Source organism: Bacillus rossius (assembly GCF_032445375.1).
Source record: "Bacillus rossius redtenbacheri isolate Brsri chromosome 4 unlocalized genomic scaffold, Brsri_v3 Brsri_v3_scf4_2, whole genome shotgun sequence".
NCBI classification, from domain to species: Eukaryota; Metazoa; Arthropoda; class Insecta; order Phasmatodea; family Bacillidae; genus Bacillus; species Bacillus rossius.
In genome coordinates this window covers 27,186,942-27,207,874 of record NW_026962011.1, presented here as the reverse complement: position 1 = coordinate 27,207,874, position 20,933 = coordinate 27,186,942, and the positions used below count along the sequence as shown (strand labels likewise).

The 20,933-nt window shown below is 39.4% G+C and overlaps 1 protein-coding gene across 1 annotated transcript in view; it reads right to left on the bottom strand.

Annotated features, from left to right (window-relative positions):
* LOC134542233 (autophagy-related protein 2 homolog A) overlaps positions 1 to 20,933 on the bottom strand; it is a 110,845-nt gene that overhangs the window by 26,625 nt on the left and 63,287 nt on the right. The window contains exons 18-24 of the mRNA XM_063386324.1: positions 17,798 to 17,937; positions 17,532 to 17,710; positions 16,607 to 16,757; positions 12,238 to 12,422; positions 8,215 to 8,402; positions 7,088 to 7,560; positions 5,399 to 5,541 (exon numbers count right to left, since the gene is read on the bottom strand). Coding sequence (XP_063242394.1) covers positions 5,399 to 5,541; positions 7,088 to 7,560; positions 8,215 to 8,402; positions 12,238 to 12,422; positions 16,607 to 16,757; positions 17,532 to 17,710; positions 17,798 to 17,937 — 1,459 coding nt within the window. The remainder of the gene's footprint in view (positions 1 to 5,398; positions 5,542 to 7,087; positions 7,561 to 8,214; positions 8,403 to 12,237; positions 12,423 to 16,606; positions 16,758 to 17,531; positions 17,711 to 17,797; positions 17,938 to 20,933) is intronic.

Below are 20,933 nucleotides of genomic sequence, written 5' to 3'. Positions count from 1 at the left end.
GAGCACGTGCCCGCGGGTCAGTTGTACCTTTGAATATATATACTGTATAGAAGTCGCCAGCCCAGGTTAAAATTTCTAATACGGTTTTGAGGTAGTTGGTTAATTCACCGCCGCAATCCCCACCATCTCTAGGGCATCGACTTGTGGTGGTCCCTAGCGGACAAGTGTCGAACTCTTCAATAACCCCTTCCCCCTCCCGCTGAACGACCTTGAGCTGCAGTGAATGATGGATTAGGGGTGCGGGGAATGACAGCGGGCGACAGTGCTGCGCTCTAACGTGTACGTAACAACTAAGACGAACAGGGCGTTACGGCAGCGCACTGCAGCGGTGAAGTTCCCAAGCTGCTCATCATACGCTCCTGAAAAACGTAGAGTAAATCCTATCCACTCGCGACTTCTATACAGTATATATATTCAAAGGTTATACTCAACCAGCACACTTGGTTGCAAACAGACACAATCGATTTCTGAAAAGTTTTCAGTGCTGTCTATGTGTTTTAACATTTGACATCGTCTGAATTTGGCTGGTTTTCTGTATGTCTTGGTATTCATCTATCTTGTTCCTTCTCGAGGTTTCTCTATGACATTCAATTAAAACCAGCCAGGGCCAATGGTGTATGTCCATGAAAATCTTTTAAATCAAGTGTCCCCAAAGCAAGAACCATTCAAAAAATGTAAAACATACAAAACACAAAGTCTTCTCTGATTGTCTGTGACAAAACCCTGATAGTTTTTACGGTCTCCCGTGGGAGCCCACACCGGCTGATTTTCCCATCAGAGGAATAAGTTCAGAAAGCATCAGATATCTCGCAACTGAAAAAAAAAAAGTCTAAAAAATTGGCAGTGCCATGTCACGCAACTGTCTCTCGTCCTTCTTTTTCCCAAAGCAATACACAATGTTCTAAAATCATAACTATAGCTTCCAAAGAAACCCAAATGTAAAAAAAAATGCCTAAAAACATTTTAATATATGTACTGAAAAAATACATTTATGAATACTTACCTTGCAAACAATGTGAGAACCAGTAAAATAACAGCCAAACAGCTTTTCTGAATAAAATTCTTAAATATCAAAATTACTTATGAGTAGGGACCCCAGAAAATGGTAAATAAAACTGGCTCATTTCGGTGTAAAAAAATGACAAAAGCGGTGCAAATATCGGTGTAAAAATAAGCAAGCGGTGCAAAAAATCGGTGTAAAAATAGAGACCCCAAACAATTGCGAAAAAATTATGCCATTGGCGGTGTAAAAAAAACCTCATAGCGGTACATATAAATGAGGAAAGCGGTGTTTACGAATATGTTATATTGTACATAAAAATACAATTATAAATAGCTGTTAAATTTTGTATGTGAAAATATTCTTTACATAAACAGGAAAAATTTTAAAACTTAGTTAAATGATTCATTCGATTAAACATTGTTATACTTTTTGATTACAATACTTCACATATTAATTAGAGATGGACGAGTTGAGGTTTTTTGGCTTCGAGTCGAGTCGAGCCGAGTTTAGCAATTCATATTTCGAGTCGAGTCGAGTTCGAGTCACAAAATTTTTGAAGAGGTCGAGTCAGTTTGAGTTTCATAATTTTATAATTTTTTGCGTCGAATATGATAAATAAAATATTACTACACCCATTGATATAAAAATTGTGTATCCAAGATGCATCTGCATTATTTAAATATTTTAAATGATTAATTAGCAAATCATTATGTTATTTAAATATTTTAAATGATTAATTCAAATCATTATGTTATTTAAATATAAAAACTAAGCTTTATTTCAACATGATTTCACAGTATCTTTAATGTAGCTATCCTAACCAAATCAACCGTCCACAATGTTTTAAAGTATTTATAATGTAGCTAACCTAACCTAATTGACCATAGTTATCATGAGTTGTCCAAAATAAACATTCACGGACACACTGCAAACGAAAAATATGGCGGCGTACAAATAAATACTGTTGCCTTGTTTATAGTATTTCCTTTTATCAACACCGCCATATTTATTTACATTGAACAAAAAAAAACGAAGATGTACGATCGGGAGTTTGGCTCTTTCGTCTGTGAAAAGAAGGCTTCCCGAGTTACGTAACTTTTTTTTTTCCGATCCACCGGCAGATCCCCACATGAACAAACAGCTCAAGGGATATAGGCCTTGTCACATTGTCACATTCTCAATGTAAATACACTTTCCGCGGCAAGATATTCGCCCGGAACTTGTTACAACTACAAGAATATGAATATGTTTTTAAATAAATATTTCATGCATTTGATTTGGCGATCAGTAACTGATTGCCAAATAAAATGCATAAGCGTTGTTATTATTATATTTTATTCAAACAAAAAGAAAGTAATTTTATCCTAAACGTTATTGACACGCAGCGCTGCGTAGCGGATCACAGCTAAATTTAGTTCCAAAATGCAAGGCTGGTTGGCCTAACACGCAGCCATTTTCACGCATCACGGCTTGGTGATATTTACTAAATATTACAATATAATTATTTTATGTTTTTATGTTTAGGTTACGGAAATCTCTTGTTTACACGAGTTATTATAAACGGGGCACGAAAAGCGTGATGATTATTAATATATGTGCGTTTTGCAACAAATTTTTCTTCAGTGAAAATCTATTGACGTATTTTGTAAACAAATGCGGTACCGTATTTGAAGTAAGCACAGGATGAAAAACAAAATGAAAACAGTGCACGCTGTTTTCCAAGTATTTTCTTTATATAAAATGGTCATGTGACATAATTTTGTCCTATAAACTGTCGCCACTATCGACAAAATCACGTTACGACGTCACGTTCATAAATGAAGGTAGGCCTAGGTTTGGTTGCACTTGTACCTATTATAGCGCCGTAGCACGGTAGCGGACAAGGTTAGGTTTGCACGGGATTTGTTTTGTTTAAAGGTCATTATCATTTCTTGCTGTATTAATGATTTGGCGAAAACGTTAAAATAACCTATAATAAAGTGCTATAATGTCACGATGCTGGTACTTAACTCGAAACGTGTTTCGAGTCTCGAACTTGATAAAATAGGTGACTCGGTTTTCGAGTCGAGTCAATCTGACCCAACTCGGCTCGGCTCGACTCGATAAACCAAGACTCGACCCATCTCTACATATTATACCTAGGCACTACTCATCTCAAGAAAATACTCATTCTCACATGGTACTTTGGTACAGTTTTAAAACCTGTTTTAAGTCAGTATTTTTTATACAGTATCAAAGTGATGTCTCATTTAGAAAAAAAAAAAAAAATTGCTGTAAACTAAAGAACACGGGCTTTACAAAGACTAAACACGTCTTAACAAAGTAAAAAAATTTGAGATATTCCATTTAAAATCCTAAGTTACAATACACAGTATTTCAATATCCAAATTCAAATTATAGTCTATCTCACTGTACATACTAGAAATTCTCCTCTGCAGGTAAGTTTGGTTGGTACACAAATGTGTAACACAACAGTTACCATAGTTTCTTTCATAGGCACTACAAAGTAGCAGACTCTGCCTTACATCGGACCACTTTGTCGTTTCATCACATAAGAATACAATCTGTTTGTCTTCTACAGCGTGCCTTACTGCTTCCTTATTTGCCTGGCCTGCACCTACAATGTATACATAACTTACAATATACTTATAAATAGGTAGCATTTATAAGGTTATCACTGAAAATATTAATGGGCTAATTTACTCAAAACAATTCTTAGCCAAACCTAACCTAACCTTTTCAAGATTACTGCTGGATTACAGAGTCAAACCATCAATCATCAGTCAAAAATATCTTGTGGTGTGCTCACCATTTCACAATGCAATCCATCCTATTTATGTGTTTGTTAATCTGAGGTACTTGCATATTTATTTGAAGTAAAGGTAAGTTGGGCCTAAAGGTAAGTTAATCAATAATATTGTAGGCCTACATATGCTTATGAACTTTTATTACAGGGGGGAAACCTTTCTAAATAAATAAGGCTAACCTTCAACAAGGGTGTTAAACCATTCCCTCATAGCTGGATGATCAGATTTTTCCAAAGGAATGTTAACTTACAGCATCATATTAACAAAATCAGAAACAAATTCTTGTTTTCTGCACTTTCAAGCTTGTTTGCTTTATTCACGCTGTCGCCTATCGAGATTTGTTTAGACACGGTAGAATTTGCTTGACAATAATTGTCTTTTTTGTTTTGTTTTGTGTGTCATTTGCCACATGCTTTTTGCACGTGTCTTTGCGTGTCCAATCAACTCGCACGTTGCAGAACTTGCACATCATAATTTTGTCCCGCTGATCAAAAATATAAAATCCATCCGATTTCATCTCTCTTTCGCAATCAAACATTGTCGAAGTTTTCGGCATGATAGCCATAAATTCAATTATATCACAAAACTTACAAAATGTGGACAGTATTTGTAAATACTCATAGATATGTCCACGGAAAAAATGACTGCCATCTTAGCTCCATGCGATTAAATTAGGTTAGAAAAATCGACACCAGTGCGCCTTGCGGCAGAAACGACCATTATTCAAAACACGAAAACTGTGGACAGTCAATTTTGTTATGTTGGTAGTGCGCACAATCGATTGTTCACATTTGTTACATTTTGTTTTCATTTGCAATGGCAATATTTACTGCTTGTAAACAGAGTAATAAAAATACGTGGATTTCAGTAAAGTGTCAAAATGAAGATAATATCACGGCACTAGTATTTCAGTCTATGTTTATTTCACGCCTATGTTTATGATGGCGTAAATAAATAGAACTTGGACATAAGGACATTATTATGTGCGAAAAAGCGTGAATTTCGCGCGAAAAAGCGTGAACTGCGCGCAAAAATTCGTGAATTTCGCGACTTTGTCGAAATCAAAGGAAAGTCGCAAAATTTGTTTAAAGTATCAAATTTTTGCGTTATTTCGTGAATTTCGCGCTTCACCATTTTTCGGGGTCTCTACTTATGAGAGTATTCATACCAAGAAAACAAAACTACATACAAAACTAGGTACCATGACCTTGATCTATATAATCAGCCGATACACTGCATCACTTGAAAACACTTTGTCATAAGAACACTCTGCAAGGCTGGGCAGGGAAGGGGCTATGCCTCAACTCCGTTACTGTTGGATTCAGTTCGGCTGAACTAGACTCAAACAGGTGCATATTCGACCATCTCAACTGAAACTGATATCGGCTTTACGTGTGAGCGAGTATCGCGAGGACTGTGAAACAGTTTGAGAGGCAGGGAAGTGTCGTAGTGACGCTCGTGCAGACGCAGCTAGTTTATTTAGCCCACAGCTGTAGTTCTACGTGCAACTGTACGCAGCATGCACCGGGAACTACGCATGGCTCCGAGCTGATGGCTCTCGTGGCGCGGCCAACAAGGGGGCACTCACCGGTCTTCCCAAGCCCACTTCTTTCTCGATGAAGCAGAAGTCGCTTTCGGAATCCTCGTCGTCTTCGTCGAAGCTGGGTGCAGGACGGCTGTTCTCGTCCGGGAAGAAGAACACTTCGACGCCCTCTCCTTGCTCGCCGGCCTCTGCAAAGTGCACCGTGCATCAGCGTGAACTGCCAAAACTACGTGGGTCACAAACGTCCTGGTTGTGTACTCTCCCACGGTATAAAGAGAGCCTGCACCATTCCTCAAAGTTATCATACCCAAAGTGATCTGTACAGGAAAAACCATTCCTAAACAGCGATGTAATTAATTGTTTTAGTATTGCGATATTACCAATGCTCTGGATTTTTGATGTATTCTTTTCGAACAAATGGAGACACATTAAAAAAGTAAAAGTTAATTGACATAAGAGTCCAAAATATTTTCTATTTACCTGTTTATATTTAAGTCGACATTTATTACTACAGTTTGAAAATAATTTAGGGCTTTTGAAATTGTTAACATGTGTTTTGGTATCCATAAATCCACTTGAAAATTAAGTTGTGTGTTCGTGCGGTAACAAAACCCATGTACTTCTTATATGTCTTATTTGTTGAAAGAATCATGGAAGATAATAGCTGTCAAGAAAAGATAAACTTTCCTGCGGTAGTAAGAACACTAGGAAGGGTAGCGGGGGCATGCATAAGGATGGTCACTGAGTGTATCTATTCGAAAAACATGCTGTAGCAAGAAAGGATAACCTGGCATTCTCTTACGTTTAAAGGCAAACGTTTTCTACCAGATCCATGCCAGTTTCCTATACCATGGTTTAAACGAAACGGACCTGCAGATGGGCACAGCATTGTGCACTGTTTTACAGACTGGTACAGAGCCTTATTAGTTTTCTGACTGTTCTAATATAATTTTAACTGATAATGTGGTTGTAAAGTCTCTGGCGAACCATGTTAAATTGGTCTTTTTCTGTATTGGTTTTCTTTCCATTAACGTACTGAACATAGTGTAAAATAAAAAACCCTCCACATGAATAACCCTAAACATATCCTGAATTTTTCTCTTTCTTTTTCCCTGCTCAACGAGAAAATATTTTTAGTGATCCTGAAACTTCACAAATTTATGGATCCCGCAGTCGTACTTTCTACTCATTTTACGCAAATCAGAAGGACGTTTATTATATGTATGTAGATCACCAACAATCATTCACTAACTAAAAAAAAGTTTACAGAGTAGAGTAAAGTAAAAAAAAAAAAATGTAGTAAGTAATCAACAAACTACACATATCTCTAACAGTTTAAATTTTATTGGCAGTTCTCCACTGTATTACAAATTGCATTAATTTTCAAGTTTATTGCGATCCCGAATTTTTCAGATACTGGATACATTAATTAAATGCATTAGTAATGAGAACGGGATCCGTTTTCATTCATTCCTATCGTCCGTCACTATTCCTAGATTAAAAAAAAAAAAATATTGCACTGTTGAAATATTTATAACTGTAAAATGAAAACAAAGCTTTATTAAAAAAAAAAAAAAAAAAAATCAGAAAAAATTGATAACATAATAGATTTATGGTCACCAGTCTACAGCTGCAATAAAAAAAAAGCATAAAACTTATTAATTAATTTGGAGAAATATTTGAACAAAGTAATCATGCGAGAGAAAACTGCCAGCACAGTCTTTAGGAACCGACCGTGAGGGGCCGCGCTGCCATGGGTCTCCCTCATGGCCTCCTCCATGAGGTCGTGGACGTGCCCCAGGCTGCCGGGGTCGGCGCCGCCCGTCTCGGAGCCCGCGCTCGCGCTGCGCGCCCGCTCCGCGCCGCCCAGGTCGCCGTCCGCCGAGAAGTAGGCCAGCAGGTCGGCCAGGGCGCGCGCCGAGTCGGCGCACGTGCGCAGGTGCAGTGCGTCGTTGGAGGCGCGCAGGTCCGCGCGGGGGGCGTCCGACAGGCGCAGGGACAGCTCGAACAGCCCCAGGTCCAGCACGCACACATAGTCGTCTCGCAGGTCGACCGCGCGCCGACGCGGGCCCGCGCGCTCGCTCAGGAACAGGGCCACGTCCTCAGCGATGAAGCGCAGCGTGGAGGAGCTGGTCTGCGCTGCGATGTTGCTGGTGACGCTGAAGCTGCCCAGCGTGAGGCAGGAGCGCAGCGGCAGGTGAAGCGGCCTGCAACGCGCGTGCGGCTGCAGACGCTACAGGCACGGTAGCCCCGGGCAAATACCTACTAGTTTTTGATGCAGAGCAAATATCAAATTGAATGTTTACATATTCTAAAAGTCCAATCGAATAATGAATATTGTTCTCGGCAAAGTTGTATCAAACTTATTTTATAAAATACAGGATTGACGTAAAAATAAAATAAAATATTGTTAACGTTTGTAATGTTTGAACTGATTAAATGAGTAACTAATTGCGCCCTAAGTATAATATCATTCCAAAAAAATAAAATAAAATAACTATGCATATTATTAACATTGAGTTACTTATAGCCAATGGCATGGAGCAATTTAGTTTTTTTTTAAGTAATCACCTTTATTCAAGCAAAACATATACAAAAATATGTATTTTCATGTGCGAATCTTAGGCTTCCAAAGGTTTTTAAGCTTTGCATAATATGCGAAGTTTCACATCAGACTCAAAGTTTTGCATAACAACCAAAGTATATTGATGAAGGGGAGGGAGGGGAAAGACAGGTGCAGACACTTCAGGTACAGGGAACAATAGCAGATGAGTAATACCAGTAGGTAGGAGTCTCGTGACGAGGGGAGGGAGAGAACATGGACAGGGGAAAGTGAGTCAATAAGGGCAGAGTGTGCTCACCGGTAGTCGATAGCACAGTCCCAAAAGTGCAGGTGTAACTCTGTGATCACGCCTGGAGGGTCATAGCCAGCGACCGGGTAGTCCATCACGTCAAAGAAGTCTAGCAGCTGGGTGAACCAGCTGTGACTGCTGACGCACATGCGATGTCGTAGCGTGCTGCCACGCAACCCAGCCGCCACACGAAACGTCTGCGCACACACTCCCTGCAGCTAGAACTGGTACGATATTACTGGATGTTGGGGAGAAAGTAATGATTAACTTATTCTTATTATTCCACACACAACTATACACTTACACTGTTACTGTTTCCGAGAATACATTTGTAACATGTTAATTTGTTGGTTTGTGCCGGGTGTAGGCGCACTTTGCGGGTCACGAATGCTTCCGCTGACTCCGTCGGCAAAAAGTGTTCCAAACCTCCCGACAAACTTGACCCATGGCATGTCAAATTCGCAGACGATCGCCCACCAGATTTTTTTGCGTCTCCTTTCAGGGCACGCCCAACACGCTCCGCCAACTCGGCTTCCGGAACTGCGCAGCACCCTAGTCGGTCTTCGCACACTTACAGGAACTTTCCCGGGTCGTCACAGTTCTCCCCCGCAGACTCTGGCAGCTCGACAGGCCCGACGTGAGCCGCCCTCCCGCGTGGCACACTGGAGGCGTGGTTTTGTGGGCGTGTTGCCATGCACGTGCGCCATGTTGCCGTGGGCTGGGGTTTCCACTTCGCGACACAATTTGCATGTGAACCATCCGCTTCCGTACGAGCTAGCTTCTGTTCCATCCGCCCACTGGAGGTGTTTAAACGCCCGGAAGTTCCGGCACCAGACGCCCTCACGTGCATGCCTGTCACATCCCTTGACTGGGCACTTCAAAAATTCCCTTGCCTTTGAATCCCGTGGCGCCAAGCATACACACGTGTCGGACGTGGTCCCCGTCACCCCGCCCACGTGCTTCCAATTGCTATTAACAAACATAAATTCAAAAACAGTCTTACCAACGAATGCTTACGATTTTCCTGGAGTTGATGCTGTCTGGGTTAAAATATAAATTATCTCCAACGGATTTTCTAATGCTCAGAAACATTTACATTCCCCCTAATACAACATCTGCAACCTATCTTGCTTACTTTGAAAATCTTGAACTGTCATGATAATATATTAATAATGGGTGGCTACAATGTGCTTGGTGTGAACTGGAAAAATTTAGATTTCTATAATATTATTCATTCAGGCATTCGGCAAAAAGCTGAGGCATTGATTAACTTCATATCTGGTCTGGGCTTATCCCAGTTTAATGACTTATTAGTTTTTAATCATCTTTTGGATCTTTTCTTTTCCAATTTCCAGCAGTGTACAGCCACTAAAGGTCTGGACCCATTAGTCCAAGAATACTTGCCTCATCCTGCTTTAAACATAAACATTAAATTAAATTTAATATTTAATACATAATTTTTTATCTACTTTCAGAAATTACAGGAATGGTGACTTCCTTAGCTTATATGATGCTATTAAAGAGCATGGTTGGTCAGATATTTATAATTTTAGTGATGTAAACAAAACAGCATGGTGGATTATCTTACCTCAACTATTTGTGTTTATGTTAATTATTACATACAGGGTGTCTACCAGATCTAGTAAATGAAATTCCCTGATTTTTCCAGGTTTTCCAGGTCTAAAACTGAATTTTTCCAGGTTTTCTTTAACACAATTACGACATTCCACGAAACTGATAAAACTGCAGAACAATACATTGATGGGTTTCAAAGTATTTCAACTTACTTAAATTAGTAAAAATATTACCTTCTTCTAGACGTGGCCAAAGTGACTCGATGGCAAATAAAACATTCTGCTACAAATATTTCACAACTTACTTTTGCAAAAAACATTAGTAAAAGGAAGCTCCCGTCAATTTCGCAGTGACTCAACTTTTGTGTCTATAGCACTTGCTTCAGAACAAGCCAAATCCAACACTCGAGCCTTCTTAAACTGCAATGCCTTGATCTCCTCTTCAACTCTTCTTTTTTCTGCCTTCTTCTTGCCTGTAAGCTTCCTTTTCTTTTTGTTTTGTTTGCAGGGCTTCCTTACGCCTACAACTAGCATTTCTTACATACTGTAACATGGAATTGATGATATCAACATGCTCTACACCTACAGAACGTTGAACAAAGTCGTACACTTGTCTTTGTGCAATCAGTGTTTCTTCCTGCAAGTTTTCAGTCAGCAGATTAGAATTCACTGAAAATACTCTTTCCAGTGATGCATTTCCATCATCATCCTCACAAACTTTAGAAGGCCTGTTTTGGCAAATACTGTATGTGCCTTAAGAATGAGCATCCACAAGTGATCAAGGCGCCCATCTTCTCGAGAAAAAGACGAGAACAGTGCTTCAGAATCTTGCGAGGAACATACCAACTGATATGATCACTCAATGTTATCAGCTTCTTGTCCTGATAGCCACCTGTTTCGAAGACAACATTCTAAACTGTAATTCACACGCAGTTTCCTCACACCCGAATTTAAAGCCATAGACGGACATAAGCAGGAAATTCCTTTGGTAAGTTTGTACTTCAGGGGACATTTGTCTTGAAGTTTTTTTACCATAACCTTTGGACAAGTCCTAACATTTTTCAGTAACAGGACAGACTTTTCTGGTACTTTCTCTTTCTTGATGGCATTTTTGTACTGCATAACCCAACTTGATTTTGTTAGCAGTCAATAGATTTTCCTGGTTATCTGCATCCAACCGAGATACATTGCGTTTTTCCCTAAAGCTCTTCAGTACCTCTGGTTTCACAAACTTTCCTGCCAAAGCTAATAAAATGTCTACCAGTGAATCATACAGAAAAGGTGCCATGGATGCTTCAATTTGGAACATTGTAAGAAACAATTCCAGCTCTGATGCCAAAGAGTGGAAAAATGTAAATTTTACTTCTAGAAGAATATCTTCAAGAGCACTTTCCACTGCCTACATTGAAAGACAGATGAAATAGAAACTTCACTTCAAATTTCTTTAGGTGGGGTAACGTTTTCATGGCACGCTCAGCAACTACAGTATTTTCTAACCATCTGATTGCACAAAATTTCTTGGGAAAAAGCTCTGATCTAGTTATTCTAATGTGATCTGCCCTCCTTGCAGGTACATGCTTAAACAAAAAGTAACTGTGCCTCAAAAAACTAACAACGTCCCATTGTGTAGCAGATATTCCAGTTTTGAAAGCACCATGGACCGTATGAAGCCCACAGCTACCAATTTATAGCAACGATGGCGAATCTTCACCAAGAGTGTCTGTGATATGTATTTTCAAAGCTAACAAAAATGCCCAGTTTACGTTGGGGGCATCCATAATTACTGTCGGTGTAATCCGAACGCGGGAAGCACATGCCGCAGCACGTACATCAGCAAGATAACACACCAGCTTGAACCAGTTTGTATCACGTGATTTAACGCCACTTCCGAATCCAATGGTAAATAAAAATGGGAGGGGATACACTTGATGCTACGTCAAAGCAAGCTGATCAATAAACAAAAAAGTATTGCCAACTACAACCTGCCAAACAAAAATTCCCTGATTTTTGAAAAAATTCCCTGATTTTTCCCTGATTATTCCCTGATTACAATATTCCCTGATTTTTCCAGGTTTTCCAGGTTTTCCAGGGTCAGTAGACACCCTGTACATACCAATTACTATGAAGAAGACATAATGCTATACAGATTAGTTTTCCAAATTACTTACAAGAACATGAAAAAAAATCATAAATTATATAAACGCAATAGGAACCCACACTATGCTATGTTATTTAATTATCGTAAAGAGGCTAAACTCGCGGAAAATATATCACCCTGTGTTCAGCCCAGGCAACGCCGGGTACTGCAGCTAGTAATTATATAATCCTAGACATAACTTAACACCTAACTACCTGCAACTTCAGATGACACATTTTTTTCACGTGTGCATGTATGTGCAAGGAAGGATCATCGTCTCAGCCGGGCATGGTCATCACTTGTCGTGACACGAGTGCTCACCTTGATGTTGTGGGTGGACTCGTCAGCTCGGATCTGGATGGCAACAGAGAGGGTGTCTGCATCCAGCGCAGCCTTGCCTATCCGTGCACCGCGCTCCGAGGGGTAGATGACAGGCTGCAGGTGCGCGGATGGTCCGCCACCCCCCTCCCACAGTTCCGGCGTCTCGCTCGGCGCCGGCACCAGGCCTGCCAACACCTCCAGGGTCACCACTCTCCTGGCAATCTACATCGCTGAATGTTCCCAACTAATAAACATTGGTCCATCATACACACATGTAACCATATTATACTACTGAATACTTATGATCAGTATATGATAAATTATTTCTCCTAAACTAATTTTGGGTGCATTGATGTGGTGTCTACCATTGATACGGGAGACTCGTGAACAGCATGTATGTGTCGCTCATCATGGTTGGAAACTGTAGAAAGGAACAAGCAAGCACAAGAGAGACAAGCCATGCCAGAATGTCTCTCATCAGCGATCACAGCTCCAAACTAGTGGCTACAACTTCTTACGGTGTTTGTGAAGTGAGACATGAGGTGTTGTGTAAGGAATTAATGCTTAAAATATTAGGCAGCACAGGCGGGCTTAGACACTTGTATCTAATATCCAGGACAAATGACTTAAAAAGGAAAATTACAAATGGGGTGGTTATTAAAAAAACTAAAAGAATGTTTAATAGAATATTACTATGCACAATAAAATCAAGTTATCAAAAAGATGAACTTTGATACATATATAAAAAATTATTTTAAAACATATTCCATTTCAGGATATAGAAAAATTTACATGACATATGTGTCAGCTCCACACCACTTGGTTTTGGGTCTGTTTAAATATGAGTTCTTTTTAAATTTAACAATAATCTCACTTTTGACATGTTTGAAATTATTTCACTTTTTAACTTTTATTTCTATTAGTTTTTCAGGCCTGTATTTTATATAACTTTATATTTGCCTGGTTTAAGTTTTTTTAAATTTAAATTTATACTAAACTAAAATTATGAGCAAATTTTACTATACGTGGAGATTTTGCAGTTAATTTTGTCAAATAATTTAACGAATCTTTTAAATTTGGTGGCCTTAATATCTTTTGCTGATTTCTGATCTGTTGTTGAGAACAAATTAATTAACTTTATTTAGGTTCAGAAGTTATTCCTACAATGCTTTATTAGTGTGTTGGTGAAGTGTTTTCTGGTGGCATTATGCTTGCTGGGGCGCAGCTTGGAGCGCTGCGTAGCGAGAGCTACGAGAGTGTCTGCTGCTGACTGGTAGTAAGAGGATGTGTTGATGTGTACTGCGGCACGGCAAGTACTACGAGGAGGTCCGGAGACTGTCTGTGCACAGAAAGGTAAAAGACAGCAGCCTACCTCTACAATGGCAATGACAACTGAGACACAGTAAGAGAGCACGAGATTGACGATACTGGAGCCAGCCCCCCCATCCCCAAATTCGGGCAAGGACGGAACCTTGAGGAGAGAAGAACTTTGCCATTTTTTGTACGTGGTTCGTTGTAAATAACTTTGCAATTATGTTGTTTGAAGAGTGAACCTTTATTTTCCTCTGCAAACTTTTAAAGATCCTAAATAATATGATTTAAGCTTATGCGGCTTTTGATGGCAAAGCCTAGTAGCAGTTGTGTGGCTTATTTAAATTAATATTTTGCATCACTGCTTAAACTTTTAGAGTTGTGTGGTTTGGAGCTATGCAAGTGACTGTGAAGTATTGTGCGTAATATAATTTGGAGCTTGTGCATTCAGGGTAAAAACTGGTTTCTAGCATGAAGGCGACCAGGCTGGTACTTGCTTATGCACGGAAAGGGCATGTCGGTGATGCTCCCGACTTGTTTTTTCCTGTACTTTCATATATTTTCAAAGTATGGCTTAAAGTATATTTTTTATTCATAAATGTTTTTTCACGTAATTTTTAGGCCTGTGCGAATATTATTTTTTAGTTAGAATTCAATATGAATATTAGCAAATATGAATAAACAATTTGAATACTTAGAATTAGAATCCCACTAAAAAATTTTAATTCATGTAACAACTTCTGAAAAATTAAATTAATAATACCTAAGTGAAAGGTAGGTTAAGTTAAGTCAGCTACAATAATTAAATGAAAGGAAAATGTTTATTCAAATATTTAAACTATGATATATAATTTTTTGTTATGCAGCTAACCAACCTAACTAAACCTAACAAACCACCCACCCAACCAACCAACCAACTTACATATTTCAGTTCCTATTTGCTTTATTATCCTCAACAAGCTACTCTACCTACATTTTGATCTAGAAAATTTCCATGAACCGCAAAATACAGTGAAATCCATTACAATCTATTTTACGAAAAAAAAAAAAAAAAAAAAAAAAAAAAAAAAAAAAAAAAAGAATATATATATTTTTTGAGTACTGTATTCACAAATTAGTGATTGAATGAGCTAATAATTTCATATTTAAACCTTAGTTCCTTACGAGTTTTTGTTGTTAATTGCAGCCAGGTAAATTGTATTTTAGTTCAACAATATTTAAAACACAATTTTTGCTAATCTTAAACCATTATTTATATATTTTTGAGTCACAATGTCTGGTTCGTCATAGATATAAAATAGCAAGTAAGCTGCTACTGTATCACAAGGTGTTAGATCAATTACAACCATCGAATTACATGCCATTGAAACTTAGACGATTACTTCTTTCAATGCCTATCTCAATGAAGAGTCTGTTTTTTGTGGTGGTGTAGTCCATAGTTGTTGACATTTGTTTATTTTTCCCCACGTCTGGTGCATGTGACAATATATATATATATACGTATACACACACACACACACACACACACACACACAGACACACACAGACACGCACGCGCGCACGCGCACACACGCACGCACGCACGCACGCACACACACACACACACGCACGCACGCACACACACACACACACACACACACACACACACACACACACACACACACACACACACACACACACGTCAAGTTTTAAATGAGAAATATGCTGTGTTTTGAATTGTTTACGCAATTTTTTCCGTTACTGTTTAGTGAGACAGAAGTGGAAAAAAAAAACTTTGAAATCTTGTTACTTGTTTAAAACATCACTCATTGTTCACGTTTCTAATTATGAAGTCCCACTAAACATCAAAAAAGGGTATTTATATTGCACAAATGACAATCTCTGCAGTAAACATTGGTATATAACAAACTCACAAGGTAAGCTATCTCAAGTATTCGTAATTTTGAAGTGTTAGTATTTCAATTCAAATCAAATAGTACTAGTAGTTTATTTATTTTTTCGTATTTGTATTGGAAAATCCAAATATTCGCACAGGCATAGTAATTTTCTTTTGTATTGTTTTATTATTGTCGTGGTTGTTCGTTTGAAAGCTGACTAATGCATAGTTTGCTAGTCACGTAAGATGAGAGAGAAAGAGGCTGCTCGATCCCGAGAATGGGGACTCATGACTTGTTGCCAAGTGCCAGTATTGGCTGAGATTTTTCTGTGTAATTTTGTGATTGGTTCAAATTTATGTCACATGAATGCTCACTGTCTTTGCTCGGGAAGAAGAGCGAACATGGCAGTCAGCATCTGCACAAGGTATCGAGAGGTCACATATTGGGCAGTGGCTCACAAATAATAAATGAATGTGGTGAATAAAAAATTTCACATCTGTGGTCCAGGCTATGGCAAACTTTACACTTTTTGCGAATTTTAAATTATAATTCATTAGACCACAGTGGTCGTAATAGCCTAGAACAATGTGTTTGTTCCGAGGACAGAGTCCTTCGACTTGTACCGTGAGTGGCGAGGAACCATGGGATTTACTTGCGAACAGTCTTTAATATTCATTTTTTGGTACCTATGAACAGTAAATTTGTATTTTAGAACCAGTGAGGATGTTTTGTGCAGTCTATTTGTTTTTTTGACAAGTACTTGTTTTTTGGCCAGGAGATGTGGCATACATTGTGACTGACACTTTTCTTAAACTAGAAATAAAATACATTTAAAATCAGTTTGTGTCTGAGAGACATTATTACAGTAATCTCAATCGACAGTAACATTTCTTTTGGAACCCAGCAAATATCTTCAAGTGTTCATGTATGTGCACCTAAACGAGTGTTGAGCTATCCGGAGGTCTGAAGTGTTACATGTTCTATAAACTACAGTGAATGTCTCGTGCCTAAAGACACAACACCACAGATGCCGAACCAAGGTTTCATTAAACAAAATGCAAAAAAATCCAAAGTTAAAAAAAAAAGTCAGTCTCTGTCAACAACACACCACTATCCAACACTCCTAGCGTTTTCAAGGAATCTACGATTGCCCAAACACAATGCGGAGCAGCGGGACGTACCGGCATGGTACAGAGATGCGTGCGCAGCTTGTAGGCACACGTAGCCGAGCGCGGGACGGCCATTGTAGCAGGACACGGAGAACAGGCTCCCCTCCTCCAACAACAGCTCTGCTTGTCCCAGCTGGCCAGGGATCACCTTGCCTGCCGAGTCCTGCGCACGGCCAACACAACACCGTCATCGCTGGCCATCAGCAAGTTTGGCTGCACGTTCATTTACGTGAAACAAGTATTTAAAAGTGAATTAATTCTTTCTATTGAAAAAATATTCTGACAACTTTTTTGACATGATATTATAGATTTTACAAAAATATCTGCATTATAGAGATTTAATATTTAGCTTTTCTTTGGCTCTGTAAATACATCCAAGACGACTCCAGATGCATAACTTGAATTGCCCAACATATGTAATACATTTCCTGGCACTTAGTTACTACATATCGCTGCTCAATTCTGTGTGCTTTGGGATTATTTATTTATGTATTTATATTTGTCACATAACCACCAACAGTCAGCAATATGAAACTATAGCTGGAAACAGCTAACGAAATACGGAGAACAAAGGACAGACAAGTGCCGTCATCACGTACTCCATGCCAACTGCAGTTGCCAGTCCTGACAACCTAACAACTGCTACAGAACCACAAGAGTGGCATCGCACTAAGCTCTGGTGCACTGCCTCAGACTGCCAGTTCATTGTAAGAGGTTTTAAAACTTTATCAGAAACGTTGGTAGGAATCATAACCTACGCACCACAATTCAACTTAACTTGACTTTTGAAATGTGTAACATAACATCATTAGCTATATCTCAACATAATATTCATCAATAATCAATTTTTAATAATCAAAAAGGAATTAAAAATAATTAAGTATTCAATTAGTTTCCTGTTCAGTAAGTGCAGAGTCCGGCACACAGACTCACTCACCCTCACTGGGGCATACAAGCGCATCACGCCACGCCCGACGGACAGCGATATGGCGACCTTGCTCTGCCCGCAACTGGGCCGGCCCTCCAGCTGCTTGCGGCGCTGACGCTCGCGGTGTTCGTACACCGAGTAGTATGCTCCGTCCCCAGCTCCGTCCTCCGAGCCAGAGTCGTCAGAGTCTGCACAGCCACCAAACATGAAGTACTCCACACATACACCTGCACAGCTGCATTCTGGCCAGGACCCCGGCCGGAGGAGCGACGTACCGTACTGGATGCCGGAGCGGCACATGCCGAAGGCGGAGTACGGAGCATACAAGGAGTCCTGCAGCAGGCTGGGCCCCGCACCGGGTGTGTCGACCGGCTTGGGAGCAGATGGCTCCCACAGGAACATGTCCGTGTTGATCCTGCACACAACACACGCCATCATGCACTGCCCTCCGACCGGGCTCAGCCCAACCACCATGACCTATAACTGTTTTTGTTAAGCTGACCAACTTGCCTGGCAGATTTCTGGGGGAAAAACCCCACCTCCTACTTGAGTAAGTTACCGGCATCTGGGTGCCATGCTGTCTCGATGGTTCTGTGGCTCACCAGTCGGACAGTCAAGTAACTAGGTAACCATTCTCACAGTCGAGTAACCATTCTCCGGGCATTCTCACAGCCTTGAGCGTCGGCTCGGGGAATCTGAAGAACAGTGCACTCCGGAGAGCTACGAGTTGTTTCCTTTGGGGACCCGTCAGGTATCAAAGGCTGCACAAGTGAAGAGAGTGAGTTGGCCCTTTGTGAGAGACTTCAAGTAACGAGCAGGGACTTGGAAGGGGTTTTTGGCACAGCGGATACAGTTGCAAGGTCAGAGACAAACAGTAACGAGAGCCCTTGTCCAGCTGAGCTACAGTGGATTTATTAAAGTGTGATTAGTTTTGTGGGCAGCTATCAAACTGTTAAACTCTAGAGGAAAGTGTAAATATTTTATCATAAATGAATATATATTAATTAATGGAGCTATTCTCTTGGAACCCTGTTTCCACAGTTAGTAACACTATTAAGAAAAAAGGTATTTCATTAAGGACCATGTAATTTTTTGAGCAGCAGATTTATAAATATGTCTTAGTTCAACCAAGTACTTTACTGTACTGCTAAACTTGTTGGTGTATGCTGACTGCTGGCGCCAGTACCATTAATAGTACTCGCTGATTTATAAATAGACCCTTTTGTTGTGTGTGTGTTGTCGGGACGATAAACACTGACTGTCATTGTTTTTCAAAATATATATATATATACATACATATATGTGTCAATGGTACTGTTATGCTCTTGTACTGTGACCCTTAGAAACATGCATAAAATGTTATTTATCATAAAACACACACTCTTGGATACAGGTAGCTAGGTAACATATATCAACACATAGGGATAGAATTTAGGTTTTTTATTATTAAGAATAAAATGGCTATTCATCAGGGACAACTAACATATGTGTAGAGATAAAAATCAATATTAATATAATTAGATAAAAATCACAGAAAAACAATCCTAACGATACTGAACATGACTCATGGATATGCGCTTATGTAAACTAAACATCAGGAAAATACGTAGCACACATGAATCGTTCACAAAAGTTCGTTAGTGTAAGTTCAGAAAATCAATCAAATGATGTTTTTACGGACGCATTCTTAGATAACAGAAAAATGTTTGAAATCATAGCACAATTAATTAGTATGATTACTATTTATGTTTATATTTGGGTTTGTATTTGCCTTGGCTTAACTCAGTTTATATGGTAGAGACACGAAACTTGTACTCCCATTTCACCTCTGGGTATCACAAAATAAAATAATAATTTAAATCTTGGAAATATCAATTCATGACGTAGTTCAGGATAATTGACACCTTTTACGTGAAAACTAATCAGTTTGTAGTCAAATCGAAGTGATTCACGAAGAAATTACATACAACTGGGTATGTCTATGGGCGATACAAAATGCAAGATCTTTACTTACAGATTTTCACTCCTAATAACATATCCGTCAGAATATGCCCTTATAATCTTACACATTATTTATTTATACGTCGTTTAAGCTCATCCTGAGTGTCGGATGGCATAATTTAGCTAGCTATCTTTCAAATTTTAAAATAGGCCTCGCGCCTTTGCGTCGGCATCAGACGCCTTCATACAACCAATCTTCTTATTAATTAAGACATTCTAGACGCCTCACATCTAAAACACGGCCTCTCATTGGCCGAAACCAAAATCGGTTAACGTAATTTACAATACAAATACCGTAAATAACACTTATTAATACAATTGAAAACACAGAAATGCGGTAAATTTAAAACGAAAATTTCCAACAATGAAAATTTCTTTAAGTAATCCCCGAATAAAATCATCGTTTATTCGTTAAGTTCATTAGTCCTTAGAGGGGTATACTCAATTGACTGTCCATATAAGTCCATTTCAGGTCATAGAGCATAGCTCTCGTAGATATACATAATTAATAAAAATATATTTAAATAACTTTTGCAGGCGAACAATATACAAATTAAATAATAAAATTTCATAATAATAAAAACAACAATCAAAATAATAAGTTTTTATAAATAATAGTATCATTAAAATAAATTATTACTTTCTGTGCATTATGAAAATAGTAACAGCACAGTACGTAAAGCAAGTAATATTTATTCTATTTTTTTGTCAGAGTCAAAATAGCATTTAAAATGAGGTTTTATATGACCCTACAAATTCTCACAATTGATGGCAATGTAATGATGTACGTAAAAGTTAGCCCATATAACAAACGTAATTTTAAACCCTTAAATCGACCGAAAGAATAAGATTCTGAGAGTGAGTAATGTACCCGAGGTCTGCGAAAAGAAGCATGGTAATTAGTCAAGACTATGAGTGTGACACCTGTTCTAGTTGCCGGAGGCCGGAAGAAGGGGTGAGCTGGCCAGTGAGGAGAGGTTGTTTCAGAATGATTTATTTGTTCGCCTTGCGTGTGTATGAGGACCAGAGGAGAGAGCATTAATTCGGATTCAGTCACTGCTAATGAGAGGAGTTGCAATTGGTCGCCGGTCGTCGTCATCTACAGGTCATCACAGAAGCCAGCCACCAGAGGATGACGTCAGCGAGGGGAACACGTCATCGTCGAGGGGTCGCTGGATCAGGTTCCAGCTATGAGAGAGGAGCTGTCGGAATCTGCTACGGGAAAGAAGGCTGGTCATTGTCAGCCTGCCTGCCTGCCTTGCTCAGTGTGACGACCACTCACTCCAGCGTGAGCAGCTACTCGTCGGGCGAGCTACCCAGGCAGCGAGCGGTGCTTGCTTGGCAACTTCCACCACAAGAGGGAAACGAGTCGGAGGCGTGTCACAGAGGAGATGCAGAGCTGGCTATACA